General features: G+C 31.5%; 1 protein-coding gene across 5 annotated transcripts in view; it reads right to left on the bottom strand.

Annotated features, from left to right (window-relative positions):
* The window catches only part of FSTL5 (follistatin like 5), a 558,421-nt gene that overhangs the window by 71,723 nt on the left and 467,288 nt on the right, over nucleotides 1-19,410 (bottom strand). For 3 of the 5 annotated variants that reach the window (XM_054690351.1, XM_054690350.1, XM_054690352.1), the window contains exons 11-12: nucleotides 11,463-11,489; nucleotides 6,195-6,313 (exon numbers count right to left, since the gene is read on the bottom strand). In XM_054690351.1, the coding sequence (XP_054546326.1) occupies nucleotides 6,195-6,313; nucleotides 11,463-11,489 (146 nt within the window). The remainder of the gene's footprint in view (nucleotides 1-6,194; nucleotides 6,314-11,462; nucleotides 11,490-19,410) is intronic. The other 2 variants (XM_054690353.1, XM_054690354.1) reach the window with 1 other exon arrangement.

The raw sequence follows: 19,410 nt of genomic DNA, 5'->3' as shown, positions 1-19,410 counted from the left end.
TATTTGTGAATATATTAGATATAAGGCATTTTATTAATCTTGTTTTGCAATGCTATAAAAACTAGATATTATAATATATAATGTATTATTCAATTTAATAACAGTGGCTATTTCCTTTATTCAACCATTTTTTAAAAAGATAATGAGGTCAAAGGAATTTTATCTTTTTTTTTTATTGAGATCATTGGTTATAACCTGGGCAATACAGCATTTTATTTTTTCTGTAACTACAAATGTTTAATCTAGTTCTTTTTGCCATTTCATTTACTAAAATGTTATAAACACACCTACTCATAGTATTTAAAACATACATAGTCATGGCAATGGTCATTGCTGTCTTTTTTTCAGACTGGTAGAAAGAACATTTAAGATAGTATATAGAAACAGTTACTGAAACAAGAAACACTCAACTGGTGTTTTCAGAAAGCTTAGTTATACTGCCAGAGGTTGTGTTACTCTAAGTGTCTCATATTACATTTTCTTTAAAGATTCACAGATGATGTTGAAATAGGATGGATCAACTGTCTTATTGATTTGCAAGTCCTAGATGAACTTTTAATTTTGCCATTAGCTTTCTAAGCAATTCTTAAACATGCACTCTAATAAGTTAAAAAAATTGAAAGTTAGTAAAATTTAATGAAAGGGCATTAAAGGTGCACAAGCTATCCACTTAAATAGTTGGAGATGGACTGCATATAAGGGTTCAGTTTTACTGTTATTATGATTCTTTTTATGAAGTTGTATATTAAATTTCCTGTAGAAAACATGAAATGATTACATGATAAGGATATGGAAAGGTGCAAACTTGTCATCTTAAATACTCATCAATAATTAAAAAAAAATGTGGGCCTCTCTGGTGGCTCAGGGATAAAAGTCTCAGCCCTGTCAAGCTATCACCAGCCACTGTAGCATGAGTTAGATCCTGGCCAGGGAGCTGACCCACATGGCACAGCAGTCTTCTCCTGTATCACCTGCAGTTCCCCTCAGCAGTGTATTTCAGTCAATCTGTCTGTTCTGCTCCCCACTCTGTCTCTGGTGAATCCTCTCACCCCCCACATCTCTGGCCTACACCCCAGTTCTCATATGCATAAATAAATAAAATTAATCTTTAAAAAATGTTAAAATTAGCCTACCATTTAATAATTTAATTTAATCTACACTTTTGTTTCCTGAACCAACTCCCCAATTATCCAAACTGAGATAAATGAACTAGCTGATATATAAAATATTAAAGAAATGAATAGACTTTATGTTAAATTGAAACTACTGACAATTTTGAAGCTACTATTGAAATAAAAATGTAAGCAATGAGAAATCAAACAAGAGTTCTGAAAATATTAAATATTTAAGAAATTCCAAGAAAAATAAGGACTAACATTTGAGTGCATATTTAAAATTATAAATTTCATTCACAAAAATCATGAAAATAATTATTTAAATTTTACTATATTTACAATGAAGGAAAGTAATTTTAAGTAAAATAATCACCTGCTGTAAAGGAACACCAATAGGAAATATCTAATATTGATAAATCAAAAAATATCACTACCGAACACATTATTTAGAGTCACTGAATAGATTCAATTACATGAAGTAGATCTGGGAACAGGGGACATGCCGCAAGAAACTGCTTGTTATCATAAGCTTTTTTGCATTATTTTATTTTTATCATGTATTTCTATTACTTTGGAAAAAGAAATAGGTGCATTTCTGTGAATACAAAAGTCCTGGATGAGAAAATGTATTTTAAATTCATATTTAAAATACATAGAGTTATGTGATTTTGTGTCAAGAAAAAAAGGTTTCATGTATAAACATACTTGTATCAGTAATTTTTGTGTTACACTTTTCAATTTTACCCTTAAAAGCACCTATTGAAAATCCAAATTACTGTAAACACATTTCTTTCTGAAGTACATAGAATATACTCATGTTTATAGTGAGTCCTTAGTAATCATATAAAAATGTTTTAAAACGATGGCAATAGATTGCAGAAGATGCATCATTCTGCTTACATTCACCCAAATAGCTCCCTTGGTCCTTATTAATAATCTTTTGAAAAAGACATGATTTCTTAGACAAAACCATTTGATCCAAATAGCCACGCAGCACCATTACAAGGCTCTTGCACAACTTACATGCTTCTCACTCTAGTTCCCTCAATGTCATACTTACATACCTAAAATCTAAAGAAACACAATGTGAAAATTTTGAAACAGTGTGATTTTTAATGAAGGATTAGAGGGTTCTTTTTAAGTTCAGAACTTCAAAGACCAATTTCATAAATTTATTTCTTTTAAAATCTACAGAGTAATCTTCTAAGGAATAGTTAGAGGGAGTTTACATTACTTCTCTTTAGGAAGCTCTTTGCAGGATATCATTGTACCACAAAGGGACAAAAGCTTAAATTTTTATCATTCTATAACCCTTTGTAACTTAAGCCATGTTTGAATAAGGACCCTCTGAGAGAAGAATAAGTGGGGAAACATTTCGATTACTTTTCTGGAAAATACAGTGGTATTAAATTCAAAAGGTTTCTCAATGGCTTCACAGGGAAATCAATTGTCAGTGTCAGATAAAAAAAGGCTGGTGTTTCAAGTATTTTTGTGGACAGAGTTTGGAGAAGTAGTAATTGGATTGGAAACAGAATGAAATGATGAATAGGGAAATTTGGAGTTTTAACTAAAGGAATTGATGTATGCCTCGAAGACTACACTCCTTGTGGTGAGGGGGGCACCAACAGAAAAAGGAATGTGGACTCTGTGTGCCCAAATATAACCTCAGTTTAAATTCCTGATGCTTAAGTATTCTAGACACTATAAAATTCTGTCCTTACACGCACGTTTCATCCTAGTAGACTACTAATAGTATCAGTTTATAATAGTAAAATAGTTATAGTATGTGGAAATGACGAACTAGGAAACAGACATTTTGGAGGTCATTCACATCAGATTTCCTGTAGAAACGATGTTCTGTGCATAAGATCTGGTGTTTTAGCACCCATGAAAAAAATAAGTAACACCTTGGTATGTGTGAAGAGTTGCAGCTATATCTATAATAAGCAAATATAGAAATAGCTGAATTTGGAAGTATTAAAGATTTAAGCAGTGGCCATTGAGGATGGAAAAAATAGTTGAAAATCAAACAGCTACAAAGTTGGTTACCTTTTTCTTCCTTGAACCTATAATTTAAACATTTTTGCCAAACCTATTTCAGTTTGAGTTCTGAATTCATAAGTCTGGAATAGAATTCAATTTGCTTGAAGTTCAGGCTGTTCATACTGAGACAAGATGAAATCATGTGTACAACTAAGATAAATATACCAAGAATCCTATCTAGTAAGGATACATAACAAAAACGAAAAAAAAAGATGAAAGTATAACATAAAAGTATGTTGTATGAACACTCACTAGTTCACTATCAAAACTTCAGTCCTGATATAATCTGACATTGTACCAAAATTGAATTTTTATTTAGAGCAAGCAAAAAAGCAAAAAGCATCTTCTGAGAGGTTTGATGGAATATTCTATATTCTAAATATTTCAGTTTTTATCTAAACTTTACGGGCCAATGAGTTATATTGGGAAATGCACTTCTATTCCCTTAATATCAACAGTGACTTTGAAAAATATTCTATGTATCTTTAATCCCTTTGTGGGAAAAATGACTCCAAAATACTCATTTTCACTACTTGCACACAAGAGATTTATCTTCTAAAATCCAGATGAATTAGTTCATTTTTCTATAATAGAACTCAGCTATCTATACATGGCATCTGCATTGTACATTTTGACTATATGATCCTGAATTAATGAACCCAAGAGGTTATATTTACCTTGAAACAATTCAATGATAAACTACTCTATGAAACATTTCTCACAAATGCATTAAAAGAAGAACACTGTTTTGTCAGAATTGTAAAGTAAGGAAAAATAGTATAATGAAGAAGACATTAGATATATAGATCTTTAAATATAGAGAACACCTAATATAATGAATAGACCAAAGCTCTGAGCCATGGAATTTATATTAAATTCATTCATTCAATTTTCATTGAATTCATTAAAGTCATTTAACAAATGTATGTGTAAGGCATTGCACTAAGCATATTTGGACTACAAACACTGATTAAATAATCATCTCTTACTAAACAAGATATGATTTTTTTCATATTAAATGGACAGGTTAATTATGAAAGGGAAAGAATGCACAGACACAAGAGAGAACGAGTTCACCTATGTTTTATAAGACTATAGAATATGAAATTGAATGATTTGCTTTATCAGAAGCAAATATTCATATACTTATGTTTTTGTTTTGTTTTGTTTTTAATAGAGGCATGTTTTTATTTATTTATTTGTTTGTTTTGTTTGTTTGTTTATACAAGCACTGGGTACAGTCAGAAGCGCGGGAGGGTGAGAGAATTCACCAGAGCCAGAGCGGGGAGCAGAGCAGGCAGAAGGACCGAAGTACACTGCTGAGGGGAGCAGGGGCGGCAGGAGAGGTCTGAGCGCCATGTGGGACCCTCCTCTGGTGGCCGGGGAGCAGCCAGGGATCGAACCGGCGCCACAGAGGCCGCGGGCAGCTTCGCAACCCAGCGCTCAACCACTGCGCCACTGGGGAGGCCCTATATACTTATGTTTTTGATTTACATACATAAACACCTTATTCAAAATGTATCCAGTCAGTATTGATATTATATGATCTTAAAATAAAATTGCATATTGTATTTAAAAGGTTTGTGTACTTGTTGTTAATCTATAACTTCACAAATATGGTAGCAATTCTATTAAGTAATACAGCCAATAACTGAAGTATTTTTAAATTTAAAATTATTTCATTTAAGTAATCAAGGATATATTGAACTGAATTATTTTCTTCATTTAAAATTAAAGGTCAGGGCCTCCCCTGCTGGAGCAGCAGTTGAGCGCTGGGCTGCGAAGCTGCCCGCGGCCTCTGCAGTGACAGTCGATCCCCTGCCACCAGGGAGGGTCCCACATGGCGCGCAAACCTCTCCTGCTGCACCTGCTGTTCCCCTCAGCAGTGTATTTCGTTGGTCTGCCTGTTCTGTTCCCCGCTCTGGCTCTGATGAATTTGCTCACCCTCCCATGCTTGTATAAATAAATAAACAAACAAACAAACAAACAAATATATAAATAAATCTTTACAAATAAATAAATAAAATTAAAGGTCATTGGATTGTCCTACAGTATATCTGGAGGAAAGATAATCATTTTACTTATTTCACATTTCTTATTTCATTAGAAATTTTTTTTCTTGTTTTAGGGCATGATTTTAAGGTATAAAATACAGGGTCATTTTCAATATATATGATAACAATACTGGCTATGGGTAGGCTTTGAATAGAAGTAAAAATAAAGGATCTAAATTATGACTTTTAACATCTTTTTTACTCATACCTCATTGACATGCCACCTTAAAAATAAATATTAAGAGTGGAAACCATGAAAAGATCTGCCAATAAGTTATTTTGTGTGTCTGGTATGTGTCTGAACTTGTGAGAACACATAGGTAATAGCAATACCTGCTATTTATTACATAATTAATGTACACATACTTATGTCAGTATGTAAAATCATAACAATATGAAAATCTCTTGTTATTTTACAGAAAATATGCATTTCAATATATGTAATCAATGCTCTTTGCCAGATATTCAGTTCTAAAATTGTAGAAAAAAATTAGTTCTAGAAAGGCAAGGTGTATACAAATAGAAAAAGGAATGGATATTTTCCCACATAAATCTGAACCATTTATTCTACTTATATCTCATGAAAAATTATATGAAGAATAAAAGGTAATTAACATTTATAAAGCATCCAATGTACCCAAATATCCTGTCAGATTATTTACATGTTCTTTTGTTTCATTTGTTAAAGTAATTATTATCTACCAAAATAAGAGATTCTAAATTGAAAAGCAAGTAATCTTGTGTTTATTTTGGGTATTTCACTAGTATTGCCTTAATTTTAATTCCAAACAATTATGAATACACAATACATTGTTTCCTCCTCAAATATAAAACTACCATAGAGCAATAACCAACAAAATAGTTTCAATATTTTCTTCCCAATACAAGTTTCATATATATACATATTTCTGGTATTTCCAAAATATAGTTGTCTTTAACATAACTGTTTCATAAAACTACAAAGAAAGTTTTAAACACTTGCCTGAAACCCAAGTAGCTTTTCGCTGGGTTTAATGTGCCTCTGAAATTCACATTCAATAGGTTGAATCACTTTGATTCCATCTTCATAAAAAACATAGAACATGTTCCCAATTCCAAGACCTTTTGGAATAAAAACACATTCAAAAGTTCAAAATAAAATTATCAGAAATCTTTAAAAAACCAAAACTTAGTGCCCCATGCATCACTGGCCAATCAATTTTTAAAGTCATGTAATGTTAAAAAAGCAAGCCATATGAGATCTTTACTGTATACCTAAGCCATTGTGTGGCATTTATTTTGTATACTCTACCTTATTCTACCTAATATGAAATTCAGTGTGTGCTTTAATATTATTCAATAGATTTGAAATATTTTAAACAATTATAAATGGCAATTAAACTCTTTGATGCATAGATTGTCAGATACATTCCCCACTTACTTTAAATATTAATAAAGAAATAAAATTACTTTTTGAAGAATCATATATGTTCTAGTACGGTTAATGGATTTTTCTAGGGAAAATAAAATTTCATTCCTTTTGAGTACTTAGTTTATATATATTAAGACTTCTAGAAATTTACATTCCCCAGATTGTGGAAAATATCCATTTTCCAGACTAGCCTTTGTAATTTGACACAGAGGTCTTATAAATCAGTCTTTGTACTGGCAATGACCAGGGTCTCTTATTATACATTAAAACTTTTATTAGTTTAAAATATTAGAAAATCACAGTGAAATGGTACTTTTAATTATTTTTCTCTCTATAGATATGGGAGTATAAACGCTCAGAATTTCATCTCACTAACTTTATAAATCCACACCTAAAGGGTGTGGGATATTATAAATTAGAACCTTGTAAGGCAGAGGTTGATAGAGACCTGCACCAGAGGAGTTTTCATGCCAGTTCTTTGTGTCTTCTGCTTCTGCCTTTTTCCAACACACCTAGATTTAAGGCATTGCAGTCTTTTTATGGATATTTGAGTGACTCCCTTGCTCAGTGTGCATAACAATATTCAGTCTAACTATACCTTATATAACTCAGTGATAAGCACAACTCTTAAAGATTTATTTTTATTTATTTAGTATACAAGAACTGGGTTCTAGGCCAGAGGTGTCGGGGGTAAGAGGAATCACCAGAGACAGAGTGGGGAGCGGAACAGGCAGGCAGAGTGACTGAAATATACTGGTGAGGGGAGCAGCAGGCAAGACAGAAGAGGTATGCTGTGCTCTGTGGGTCAGCTCCCTGGCTGGGATTCAAACTCATGCCACAGTGGCTGGTGATAGCTTGATAATGCCGAGACTTAACCCCTGCTCCACCAGGGAGGTCCAAATAGCACAACTCTTCAAGAAATAAGTAAAGTTATTGAAATCTTATATTTTGGAAATCTAAACCATTCTTGCTTAAAATGTTTCCATTCTAAAACATCTATCAAAAGGGAGATAATAAATATCAAAATTACTCCAAGTTTAATTTATTTCAATTGACAACACCTGCAAGGTTTATTAAATGAGACTGAGGATAACAATAAAAGTACATGGATTAACTTGCACAAGTGAATAACGTGTTTATTCAATCTAAGTCACATATATTCTTTATAACGATGAGCCTGGAGGGATTTCAGTAAGAAAAGTCAGAAGGACAAGGCCATAAACTGGACGATGTCATTTATTTATTTATTTATTTATTTATTTATTTATTTATTTATTTATTTAATGGAGGCATTTTTTTGTTTGTTTGTTTATACAAGCACTGGGTACAGTCAGAAGTGCGGGAGGGTGAGAGAATTCACCAGAGCCAGAGCGGGGAGCAGAGCAGGCAGAAGGACCGAAGCACACTGCTGAGGGGAGCAGCGGGCGGCAGGAGATGTCTGCGCGCCATGTGGGACCCTCCTCTGGTGGCCGGGGAGCAGCCAGGGATCTAACAGGAGCAGGCAGGTTCTCAACCCAGTGCTCAACCGCTGTGCCACTGGAGAGGCCCTGGATGATGTCATTTATATGCAGAATAAATGCAGAGAAACTAAACAAAAGGTCAGATAAAGTCAAACTAAGAACCAACCCTAAAATGCTGGACTCCAAAATTAAGGCTACTGGCTGGGAAGAGAAAGGGCAGAGAACATGACAGGGAGGGAGTACAATGGACAAGAGTAGTGACTGAGGGTGTTTTGTTGGTGGGTGTGATGTGGTGACAGCCCGTGGAAGGGGATATCCTATATGTCTAAAACACAAACAGCAATGTAAGCCAATGCTACTTTAATTAAAAAAATACAATAATGAATTAATACATAAAATGAATAATTTTCAGATTAATCTGAAGTGAATAAAATGGCTTAAAATGCTTAATTATTTGTATTAATCAAAATACTAATTAAGCTAAATCAAATAACAACTCCCAAAATGTTAGCAACTAAATAAGCATTAGTTAAATCTTCATTAGATTATAATCGATTACAAGATCACAAAAATATTGTAGAACAAAACCATCCATATTGAATGTTTCAATATGTATTTTATATATGTTTTTGAATTAGGTAACCTTGGCTCACAATACTTTATATGATTCTGAGGTATAGATTTACAACTCTTCAGATTTATGTTACCACACTGTACCCACACCAGGGGACCGAGAGTCCTTCCTCCACCATAATGTATTTTGAAATTACATAGTAAACTTAGTTGACAGTAGAATGATTATGCTTTTAATCCACTAGACTAAGAGGTTCTTTTGGTCAATATTAGATTTTATTTATTACTGCATTTCCAGTACTTTCAAAGTGCTTTACATTTAATAGGCTCAAAAAATGTGTGTCAATAAATGAGATATTTCCTTGAAGATTGCCATTCTATATCCTGTGAATTACAATGATGACTAGCAAAAAAACGAAAGTAAAACAGACAGAAAGATGTGGCTCCAAGCATAAATATCCATGTGATTACTAAAATAATGCATATTAAATTCAATAAAATTGAATCAGGTTACAAATTTCTGGCTAGCCACATTCTAATATGCGTTATTGGAAAAAAAATCAGTTAAACAAAATTTCATAGTTTTTCCACACACAGGAAATAATATAAAATTGTAAGAGGTATTTTCATTTTGAATTTTCTTTCCATTATTGACCTTAAAGTTTCTGACTTCTTTGGGGTTCTCTGTTAAATAAATTTTCTCTTGACCATGAGAAAGAGGCAAGCATATAATCAGAAAACACAGCTACAGTGTAAGAAAAAATGGATCTCAAAAATGTGTAGTTCATATTTGTTTTTCTATCTTCTAAATATAGAGACAGAAATTTAGTTTGGAAGCTCCAGATAGTTAATATTTTAATTACATTTAATAAAGTAATTGTACACCCTGTTAGGGTTCGGTGATTTCTTAAACAGCTCTATTATCACTGGCCACCATAATTATTATTAAATGCAATCATTTCCAATTGTAATTCCTTGCCAATTAGTGTGGCATCATAAAAAATAAATTATAGATGCCTATGAAACTCAGTCAAGTACATTATTTTCTCAAATATTTTATTTTACATTTTTTTTATCCCAACAAAAAACAAAGAACTCTGATGACAATTAGACGTGAAAATTTACAAAAACACATTTATGGTATATGTCCTAAATAATCTGCAACATGTACTAAGTAGTTATTATTTCCTAAGCATATATTCTGTGTCAAAGCCATGAAGAATAAAACGATCATTGATTGGTGGAAAATAATTATTGAGAATACACATTTCCCAAAACTAAGAGAATAAAATTTTAAAAAGATAAGAGTTGCTTCATATAATGAATCTCACTAAAATCTCAAATAAACTGAAGGTCTCCAAAACTTTTGATGATAGCCTGAAGAATATTAAATTAATACTAAAAATTAATAATTATTGCAAGCAACTCTAATGGTACTAATCAAAGTTCAATCATAAGGAGGGGTTGTTCACAAACATTAAGTAGCTTCATATATCACAGATTGATAAGGAGAGTATCAACTGTATTTCAAACATTAAGAAATATTTAGGAGGTAAAAACACATATTTTTTTTTTACAGTGAGGTAAAATAACTTATCCAAATTTTCAATTAATCACAAAAGCCAGCATTTAATCAGCAAAGTCAAATCTGTGGTAACTGATTTCTGACCTAAGTATTGTTCCTTCCATTACAATGACAAAAGGAATAAATCCTTTAAAATGCACATGTGAAGATTTGTTTCCTCTCACCCAGAAAGGCAGTATAAAGAAATGGCTAACAAATATGTCACTGCAATGACTGCACTTGTACATTTAAATGTGAAATATCCAAGGGTAATAAAATGAGATGTAGCTACATGACAACCTCCTCAGTAAACAGCACTCAAAGAAATTTAAACAAGAGATTTAATGAGCAATACCAATGGAGTGTGGGGTTAGCGACATTGGGTGTAACTCATCATTGAGTTTAAAATAGAATGGGTAAATTCTAAACTTTCCTGAAGCTTATGAAACACAGCCCCCATAGGTAACAAGTCTCCAATTCAGTAATAATTGAGGAATGTGAAGTTCATCTAAGATGGACTGATTGCAAACATTTTGCTTAATTTCACTGGTTACTATGTGGTATAATGATGACCTATTCACATTTTTCTCCTAAGAATTTAAATAAAGCATAATTGTGTGTTTGGGTACTTATCAAGTACTTTCTTTCCAACCTTTGTTACTAAGGAAAACAATAAAAACAACAATAATGATGAGAGTGGATACTATTCATTGTGTGTGCTATACTTATTAAACTGAATACAACCCTACTATGTATTAACAACTAATCTTATAGTTGAGATAAAAAAAAATAATGACAAAGAGGACCAAGGTTACATAGTGATGGATACTGGATTTGAATCCAGTCCCTTCAAGAATATAGCCATTTCCTTAAATAATTTATCATACTTTATTCCTAAGACAATGTTTTGTATACCATTCCTTCTCAAAGGTGATTATGAATTGTTTAATAAAATTATAATTTGTGTAATAAAATTATCATTTATTTATTTGAATTAATTGCATGTTCTTAAAGGCATTTCAATATTTGTAATGTAACTTTCTATTCATTTATAAATAATGAATCAACTAGTGAGGAATAATAAGCATTTTTCTGGTAAATGTCTATATAAAATTATTGAAATTTAACAAAAATATTAAATCAAGATAAAGACACATGATAATTTAAAAACTGATAGCAATAAATCTCTAAAAATTAAGCAAAATAATCACAAAAGCGTAAAAGAATACCGAAATATAGTACCTTCTTCTCTCCATAATATGTTAGCTACTGCAGCATGTTAAGAAAAAAGAAAAGAGAATTTCAGTTGCATAATATAAATAATTATTAGAGAGATTATAATCACTATTGTAGAACATGCACCAAAAAAGTAGTGACAGTGGATTCAACAAACTACTTTAAATTAACAAAATGATAACATGCTAGAACTAACTAATAATGCTCTGTTGGTCTCTTGAAGCAGCCAATTCTTTGGAATAAAGATTGTGTTAATAAACAAATAACATTTTATGCTTCACTGAAAAGAATGGGATATTTGAGTTCATTTTCTTGAACTGTATCTCTACAACAGGCTTTGATAGTTAAAACTATTTATTTATTTGACAGTATAGTTAAAAGTCGCTAATAGAAAATGTTGCATTTTTAAAATTCTCAATAATCACAATATGCAATATTGCTACACAATATACAATATTCCTGAGCAAGAAGAGTTCTTGTAAATACAGGATTTTAGATGCAGAAGTAGTCCATTTAAAAGTTTTCACCTCTAAACCAGAAAGAATAAAATTATATCCAAATATATCTTTGTTTGTTTTTGATAAAAACTAGCAAGATTCTTACATTGTTCCCTGAAAACTGCTAGTCATGATGCTGCTTGACATTAAATTTCTAATCTTTTAGGAGCATAAATCTTTCTCTGAGGAGACAGTCATTAATGCTCTTAAATGCCTGTAAATGAGACTGAAACCACACTTTTTTCTTACCATGTTAAAAGAGGGAAATCAAAGCATGAAGAAATGCCATCAATGTCTAACAAATAAACCAAAAAGGTTCCCACTGCTGCAATAAAGATTAGGAATTTAGAATCACTGCCCAGATGATCTGAACACTTATTTTCTTCTCTGAAACTTCACTGTTGCTACTACAAGTTGGATCACTGCTTCATAATGTTAAGAGAAACAAATGCTTCATAATGTTAAGAGAAACAAATCATAAACTGAATTAACTGTTCTTTCTTCTCTAGTCCTACCTTTTCCTCTCTTTCTTTCTAATCCCCACCCCCTCACAATAGCAATCCTGTATTAATAAGGAAGAATAATGCCAGCTGCTTCTCTTCCTTCCATTGTCAACACCGAATCAAAAGGCAGAATGACAGACAGAATTGATACTCTAGCAGCTCCGGTAACTGGCACAGAAAAAAAGAGAATGGGTCAAGATGCCCAGCAGAGAAGTGTCAGGGAATACAAAGAAACTGGGCCAAGCAGTAAGGGTGTAGCCAACCATGGCTCTGGTAAGAATAAACATTGGCATTGAAATGTGAGAGCATTTTCAGTTGAAGCCTTTCATGTTACAGTGACTCCACACACACAGGTAACCTTTAATTATTGCTCGCTCTTGAAAATAAAATGTGGTCAGGCATGACTTTGAGAATATGATATAAAAGCACTTTCTTTCCCTTCTACAGAGTAGTTTCCCTTTATCCATGGGGGATACTTTCCAAGACCCCCAGTGGAGACTTGAAATTGTGGACAGTACCCAACCCTATATAACTACATTTTCCCTATACATGCACACCTATAATAAAGTTTAATTTATAAATTAAGCAAACTAAGAGATGAATAGCAACAAGTAAAAATAAAATAGAACAAATATAGCCATACACTTAATAAAAGTTGTGTAAATGCTCCCTCTTGATATTTCTTCATCTCTCTCTCTCTCTCTCTCTCTCTTTATTTTTGGACTGCATTGGACAAGGACTCACTGGAACCAAGGCCAAGGACTACTATATAATGGACAGGAACTACTGTATGGTTATTTTTGGCTAACATTCTCTATGAAACTTACCTTTCTTACTGGAAAGGGAAGTTACCAGATTTGAATAAACTATGCAGCAATCTTATATCTTGGGGCATTTTTTTTCAAACTCAAGGATAAACTGTTTTGTCACTATGAGAATAAAATGGAGTTTAGCTTCACTGTTGAGTAATATAATACACAACATACAAGAGTAAGCAGTTAAATAGTCAATTCCCATAATTGTTAATAAAGGTATAATGAATTCCTATATATATATATATCCATATATATATATATGGATCTCAAGGTATTTTGATATAAAACAAAAATTTCTATCTTTAACTCTTTCTTAATAGTCCCATGTCCGGCATATGGTATTACCACATTTAAGCATATTTACCCAATTACATCTTTTTTTTAATCCATTCTTCAATATGTTTAAGAAAATTTTAAAGCTAATAATCATTGACCTGGAATAATAACAGCAATGGTAATCAGAACAAACAATTACTGAGTTCTCATTATGTGCTAGACACAGTGCCAAGTATTTTAGAGCATTGGCTCCATTAAAATTTAATTTCTACAAATGACGCTAATTGAGTTAATTTCTATAATAGCTTAATCTAAAAAAGCAAAATAAACAGAGCATGTGTTAAGAATATAAGAGACTAATCAAAGAGTTGGAGTAAAATGATAATATATTAAAAACAAATTGATGAGCAGTATATCTATTTCTTTAAGTATTATACAAAATGTTTTCAGATTAGTCTCGTTAACAAAATAATCCATCCAGCCAACACTGTAGATAGGCATATGTGAATATGGAGATAGGCGTGAAGATTGTTCAGAGGGCCACAGAAGCAAGTAGCTGACAACAGATTATCTTCTATCTATGATCATAATAGACTATTTCCAGTATCAGTTGTATTCTTATTTAATGATTATAAATTAATAGATATAAGCAGCCTAAGGCATTTAGTCCTTGACTAATAAGATTACTTGTTATGAACACATATTTTCTGAATACACAGGTTGTTTTGTAGAAGTTTAAATAGTCTGATGAACAAAGTAACACTATTTTTTGGGAGAAGCCATTATGCCAAATACTCTTCAAAATTGGATAAAGAAAGATAATTCAACTTCATATTGAATGCTCACATTAATTGTGTTTCTGAAGCATGTTGTAATGAGTTTCTACATTACATATACCATACTGAGATTTAATAGTAAAAATACAAGATTATAACTGAATAATAGGATGATATTCACTTAAAGGATACATATATCATACATATTATATATATAAATTATCATAAAATAAATTAGGCAAACTGTCTTTCTATAGTATGAGATGACAAAGGAACATTTCCTGAAGGTACACAATACCATAAAAAATAAAATTTAGGTAATAAATTAAAATTAGAAAGCTTTGATTCTTAGTTTGTAATGTAGACAAAATAGCTACCCAAGGGCTTATGATTGCGATAAGCCTGTAAATTCGATGACATTCAGATCATGTAGCATCTTGTTATATAACAAGTCTCTGCAATTGTGCAAAAATGACAATGCATTAGAAACTGATCTACTTAATGACACTGAAAAGGGTATTATTTTTAAAATATAGCCTTCAGATATGGTAATTACAAGGCAAATCAGTTCAGTATGTTCTGGGTCAACAGATGAAAAGATTTACAGAACAAGTCACTTTACCAGATGTGACAATGTCATTGGCCAAATGAAAGCATGCATACTAGAATTTATGATAAATAATAAAAGCTCATAAAATAATAAGTGCCTATCAAGCATAGTTAACCTTGACATGTTATGATTATACTAAGTAAATTTTATTTCACAGTAAATTTACTTACACATGTATATATAAATGCCCACAACAAATATTAAATTGTGTTGAATTTCCAAAATATATAGAAGTGTTTATTCTAAAATGTTTTTAGTATAGACTTTAAAGGCTATACTAAATATACTATTGAGTAATATTTAGTGAATGTTAAAAAAATTAATAGAGTTTTTCATTTGTTAATTCATTTTCCCCCAAAATGTTTGCTTTATTTGGTTCTGTTTATAGATTCATCATATAATGACCAGGAATAAAATATTGTACCAGCTATGTTTATCTTTAATTATAGATTTCCCCTATTCCTAATAATGATCATTATCTCTTATTTGTGCACCTATCTCACAATTATTGTTCGTAAAATCAACTATTAATTGATAACTATTATATTTTATATTAAATCTGCCAAAGGACTGCTATTTTCTTATTAATATAACCATTATAATCTCTGTAGATTAAATAAGATCATATGTAAGTGATATCTTTAAGTTATACAACTAACCTCTTGAAGTATTGTTGCCATTCTTTAGATACAGGAAAAAAATGAAGAGTAGAGAGGTTTATTAATTATTCTTCATTACCAGAATGTATAATTTCAAAGTCTGCTATGTTATATTCAAACATTGTTTGCTATGTCATATTAGTTTATTTGCAAAGTTTGCTAGGTCATATTCAAACTGTCTTTATATATTCATCAATTACGTTTTAACCTGCTCAAGAAATTTTCCTCTACTTGTAAAATGTATATATGTTAATTTCTAACAATGTAAAACTGAAGTTATGTAATATAACAATGCAATGTCACTTCAATTAAAAAATAATAAAACAGGTCATACCTTTTAAATAATTGGATTACTAGTCAACTATTGAAATGATTAATTTTTGCATTTGCCACAGCACTGGTTGACCTAGAGGGTATTACTCTAAATTAAATTAGTCAGAAGGAGAAAGACAAGCACTACATGGTTTCATTCATATGTAGAATGAAAAAAAAAAAAACAAAAACAGAGAAACATGTTCTCTAAAACAGAAAAACATCGAAAAAAAATAAATGAACTAAATAAAGCAAAAAATAACTGTTGGGCTATATGACCAAAATCATGGTTACCAGAAAGGAGGCGGGGGGTGGGGAGGATTGGAAATCAGGAAAAAGGGACCAATTGGTGTCATGAAGGAGATATTTGAATTTTAAGTGATAATTTGATAGTTATATACAGATATGATCTCTAATGAGATCTATCTCTATCTATCTCTAATCTCTACCACCTGAAACACATAATATTAAATTTAATGTCACTTCAATAAAAAATAAAAATGAAATAAAATAAAATTTATCCTAAGTAAATAAATAGGAAATATTTCTGAAGGATTTAAATAACATTTTAAATATTTAGGGTCAAGCGGCTACATATTGCTGTATGTCTATATTTGTGTTTTGTGAATTATACATATTGTATATGTTATAATGGTTATTAATTTGTACAATCATATATTTACATAATTGTTTATTCAAATAACCTAGTTGTAGAATTTAACCCATTTTTTAAAAAAAATTATTTAATTTTAGGTTGTAATAGTCAACCATTATAAATTTACAGAAGTTAATTCTAATTTAAGAATTGTTGCATATATATATATATATATATAACTTTTCATGTACTTATTACCACTGTCATAGGTAATATTACATTTGGAAATATTGGGCTATTGCAACAATTAGAATTATATATACATTATAATTATAATACATTATAGTATAATTATACATTAGAATACATTAGAATTATATATATACACTATATATTATATATAATATATATGTGAATATGTACTATATATGTGAATATGTTATAGTATATATATACCATACACTATATGGTATATACTATATACTATATAGTATACAGTATACTATAGTATATATGTATATATGGTATATATAATTATAGTGTGTGTGTGTGTGTGTATATACCATAACATATTCATACATTATTGCAATATATTTGCAAGATTTTGGATTAATCATATTTTCTACTAAACCCCTAGCCACATATGATATAATCTGTGCTTGGCACTCTATGCTGCCAATAGCTTAAAAATTCAATAACAGCCCACATTCACACTGCTTTTCATCTACCTTAATCCTGGAGATGAGTTATTATCATCTGGGAATTCACTTCTCTTGGAATGGAAATCTATCAAGTGTTTATTGCTATGTGCAAGACATTTTCAAATGAATAGCCTTCTACCTCTACCTAAAACTCACATGTTTTCAATCATCATCTTTGTGATAGCATCACACAACCTCTTGCTACCCATTTCTATTCTGCCTTGCATTTAAATCCTCCCCTGTATACCACTCCAGTAAATCTTAGTTACCAAACCCTTTTCTTAATGTAACTGTACAACGTATTATTTATTTTTTTTTTTAAAGATTTATTTTTATTTATTTATTTATTTATTTTACTTATTTATACAAGCACTGGGTACAGTCAGAAGCGTGGGAGGGTGAGAGAATTCACCAGAGCCAGAGCGGGGAGCAGAGCAGGCAGAAGGGCCGAAGTACACTGCTGAGGGGAGCAGTGGGCGGCAGGAGAGGTCTGCTCGCCATGTGGGACCCTCCTCCAGTGCCGGGGAGCAGCCGGGGATCGAACCAGCGCTGCAGAGGCTGCGGGCAGCTTCGCAACCCAGCGCTCAACCGCTGTGCCAATGGGGAGGCCCCAACATATTATTTTTAAAGCACATTTTTGTAGTTCAATTTGTTACATGAGAAAACTTCCAGTGTGTTTGTTGCCAAAGTTGGGCACTGTAACTCAAGATTTTCCAATTCAAAGACTAGGGAATAAGGAAAACATAAACTCCTTAGCCATGTGCCATTTTGCATGAATTGTTCTCCCAAGAGTATAAATTGCTGGGAAATGTGGTGTAAGAAAAAAACTGATTGATAGTACTATGAGTGTTCCATTATGTAGGAAATAGCTAGATGATTACACTGAAGCTGTAGCTAAACAAAGTAAGTCTGTGTTGTGTCATTTAGTCCAAAAGTTGTAAATTTTTCCCATTTTTTGCTATCACATGGAATTCAACAGTTTTATTCTCTGCATCTTTCAAAATGAAAACAAAAGCAAAGCACATTTTAGAAGAATTTTTGAAATATAAGAATATGAATAGATCAATGCAAGGGGGAAATAGTATACAACTTGCTCTGATTCTGTGACAAATGTGGATTCTATAAAAATTGTGTCCTTTGTTTAAAATATTTTGATATTTTGTTTTCTATATTTAAGTAAAAAATGTATATTCTAATCAGTTGAGTCATTTTTAAAATGTGAAAAGAAATAGCTATATTTTATATTTGGATATAAAATAAATAGACATCCCCACCAGAAGGTGCCTTAGACTTGTGACAAGCTTTTGGGCTCCAGCAGTCTCCCCTCAGGTCAACCCTATTTGGCTAGGCATTTACTCGCAAGACTATGGGTAAGGTTGGGTGTTTTATTGTAAACTATTATTCTTTCTCCTTTTCTCTTTCCATGTACACTAATTCTATTAAAGTACTTTCCTATTAGAGGTCTTACACACTAAGAATATGATTTGATTGTATGCAGTAGATAGCAGGGCCCATATAGAGCAGGCAAGTTTGGGGGTCCTGTCCACTAACAGAAATACAACAGATTTTTGTGCATTGATTATTAATCCTGCAAATTTATTGAATATATGTATAGCTAATAACTTTTTATAGTATCTTTGAATTTTGTATATATAAGATTATGTCTTCTGCAAACAGAGACACATTTACTTCTTTCTAATTTGGATCCATTTTATTTATAATTGATGACTAGGATACACAATATTATGTTAGATAGAATGGTGAGAGTAGGCATTTTGTTATGTTTCTGATCTAAGAGGAAAAGATTATCTTTTTTTTTAACCATCGCTTTTAGCATTAGCTGTGGCTGGTCATATATGGCTTTATTATGTTGAGGTACATAGTATCTAGGCCCAATTTGTTGAGCATTTTAAATCATATAAGAGTGTTGTTAAAAGAGCTTTTCTAAATCATAAAACAGTTTGTAAAACATTTATTTGCATCTACTGTATGATCAAGAGAATTTTATCCTTTAGTTTGTTAAAATGAAAATCAAAATGATCGTGTACTTGAACCATCCTTGCGTCCCAAGGCTAACCCTACATAATCATGGAGTATGATCACTTTAATACACAATTAAATTATTTTGCAAATATTTTGTTGAAGAATTTGCACGCATGTTCATCAGAGATATTAGCTCATAAATTTTCTCAAAAGCATAGGCAACAAAA

The sequence above is a fragment of the Talpa occidentalis genome, unplaced genomic scaffold (assembly GCF_014898055.3).
Source record: "Talpa occidentalis isolate TD23 unplaced genomic scaffold, MPIMG_talOcc4v2.1 talOcc4.8, whole genome shotgun sequence".
In the NCBI taxonomy this organism is placed as follows: Eukaryota; Metazoa; Chordata; class Mammalia; order Eulipotyphla; family Talpidae; genus Talpa; species Talpa occidentalis.
Note: the sequence above shows the minus strand (reverse complement) of the source record. Positions and strands in the feature narration are given on the sequence as shown.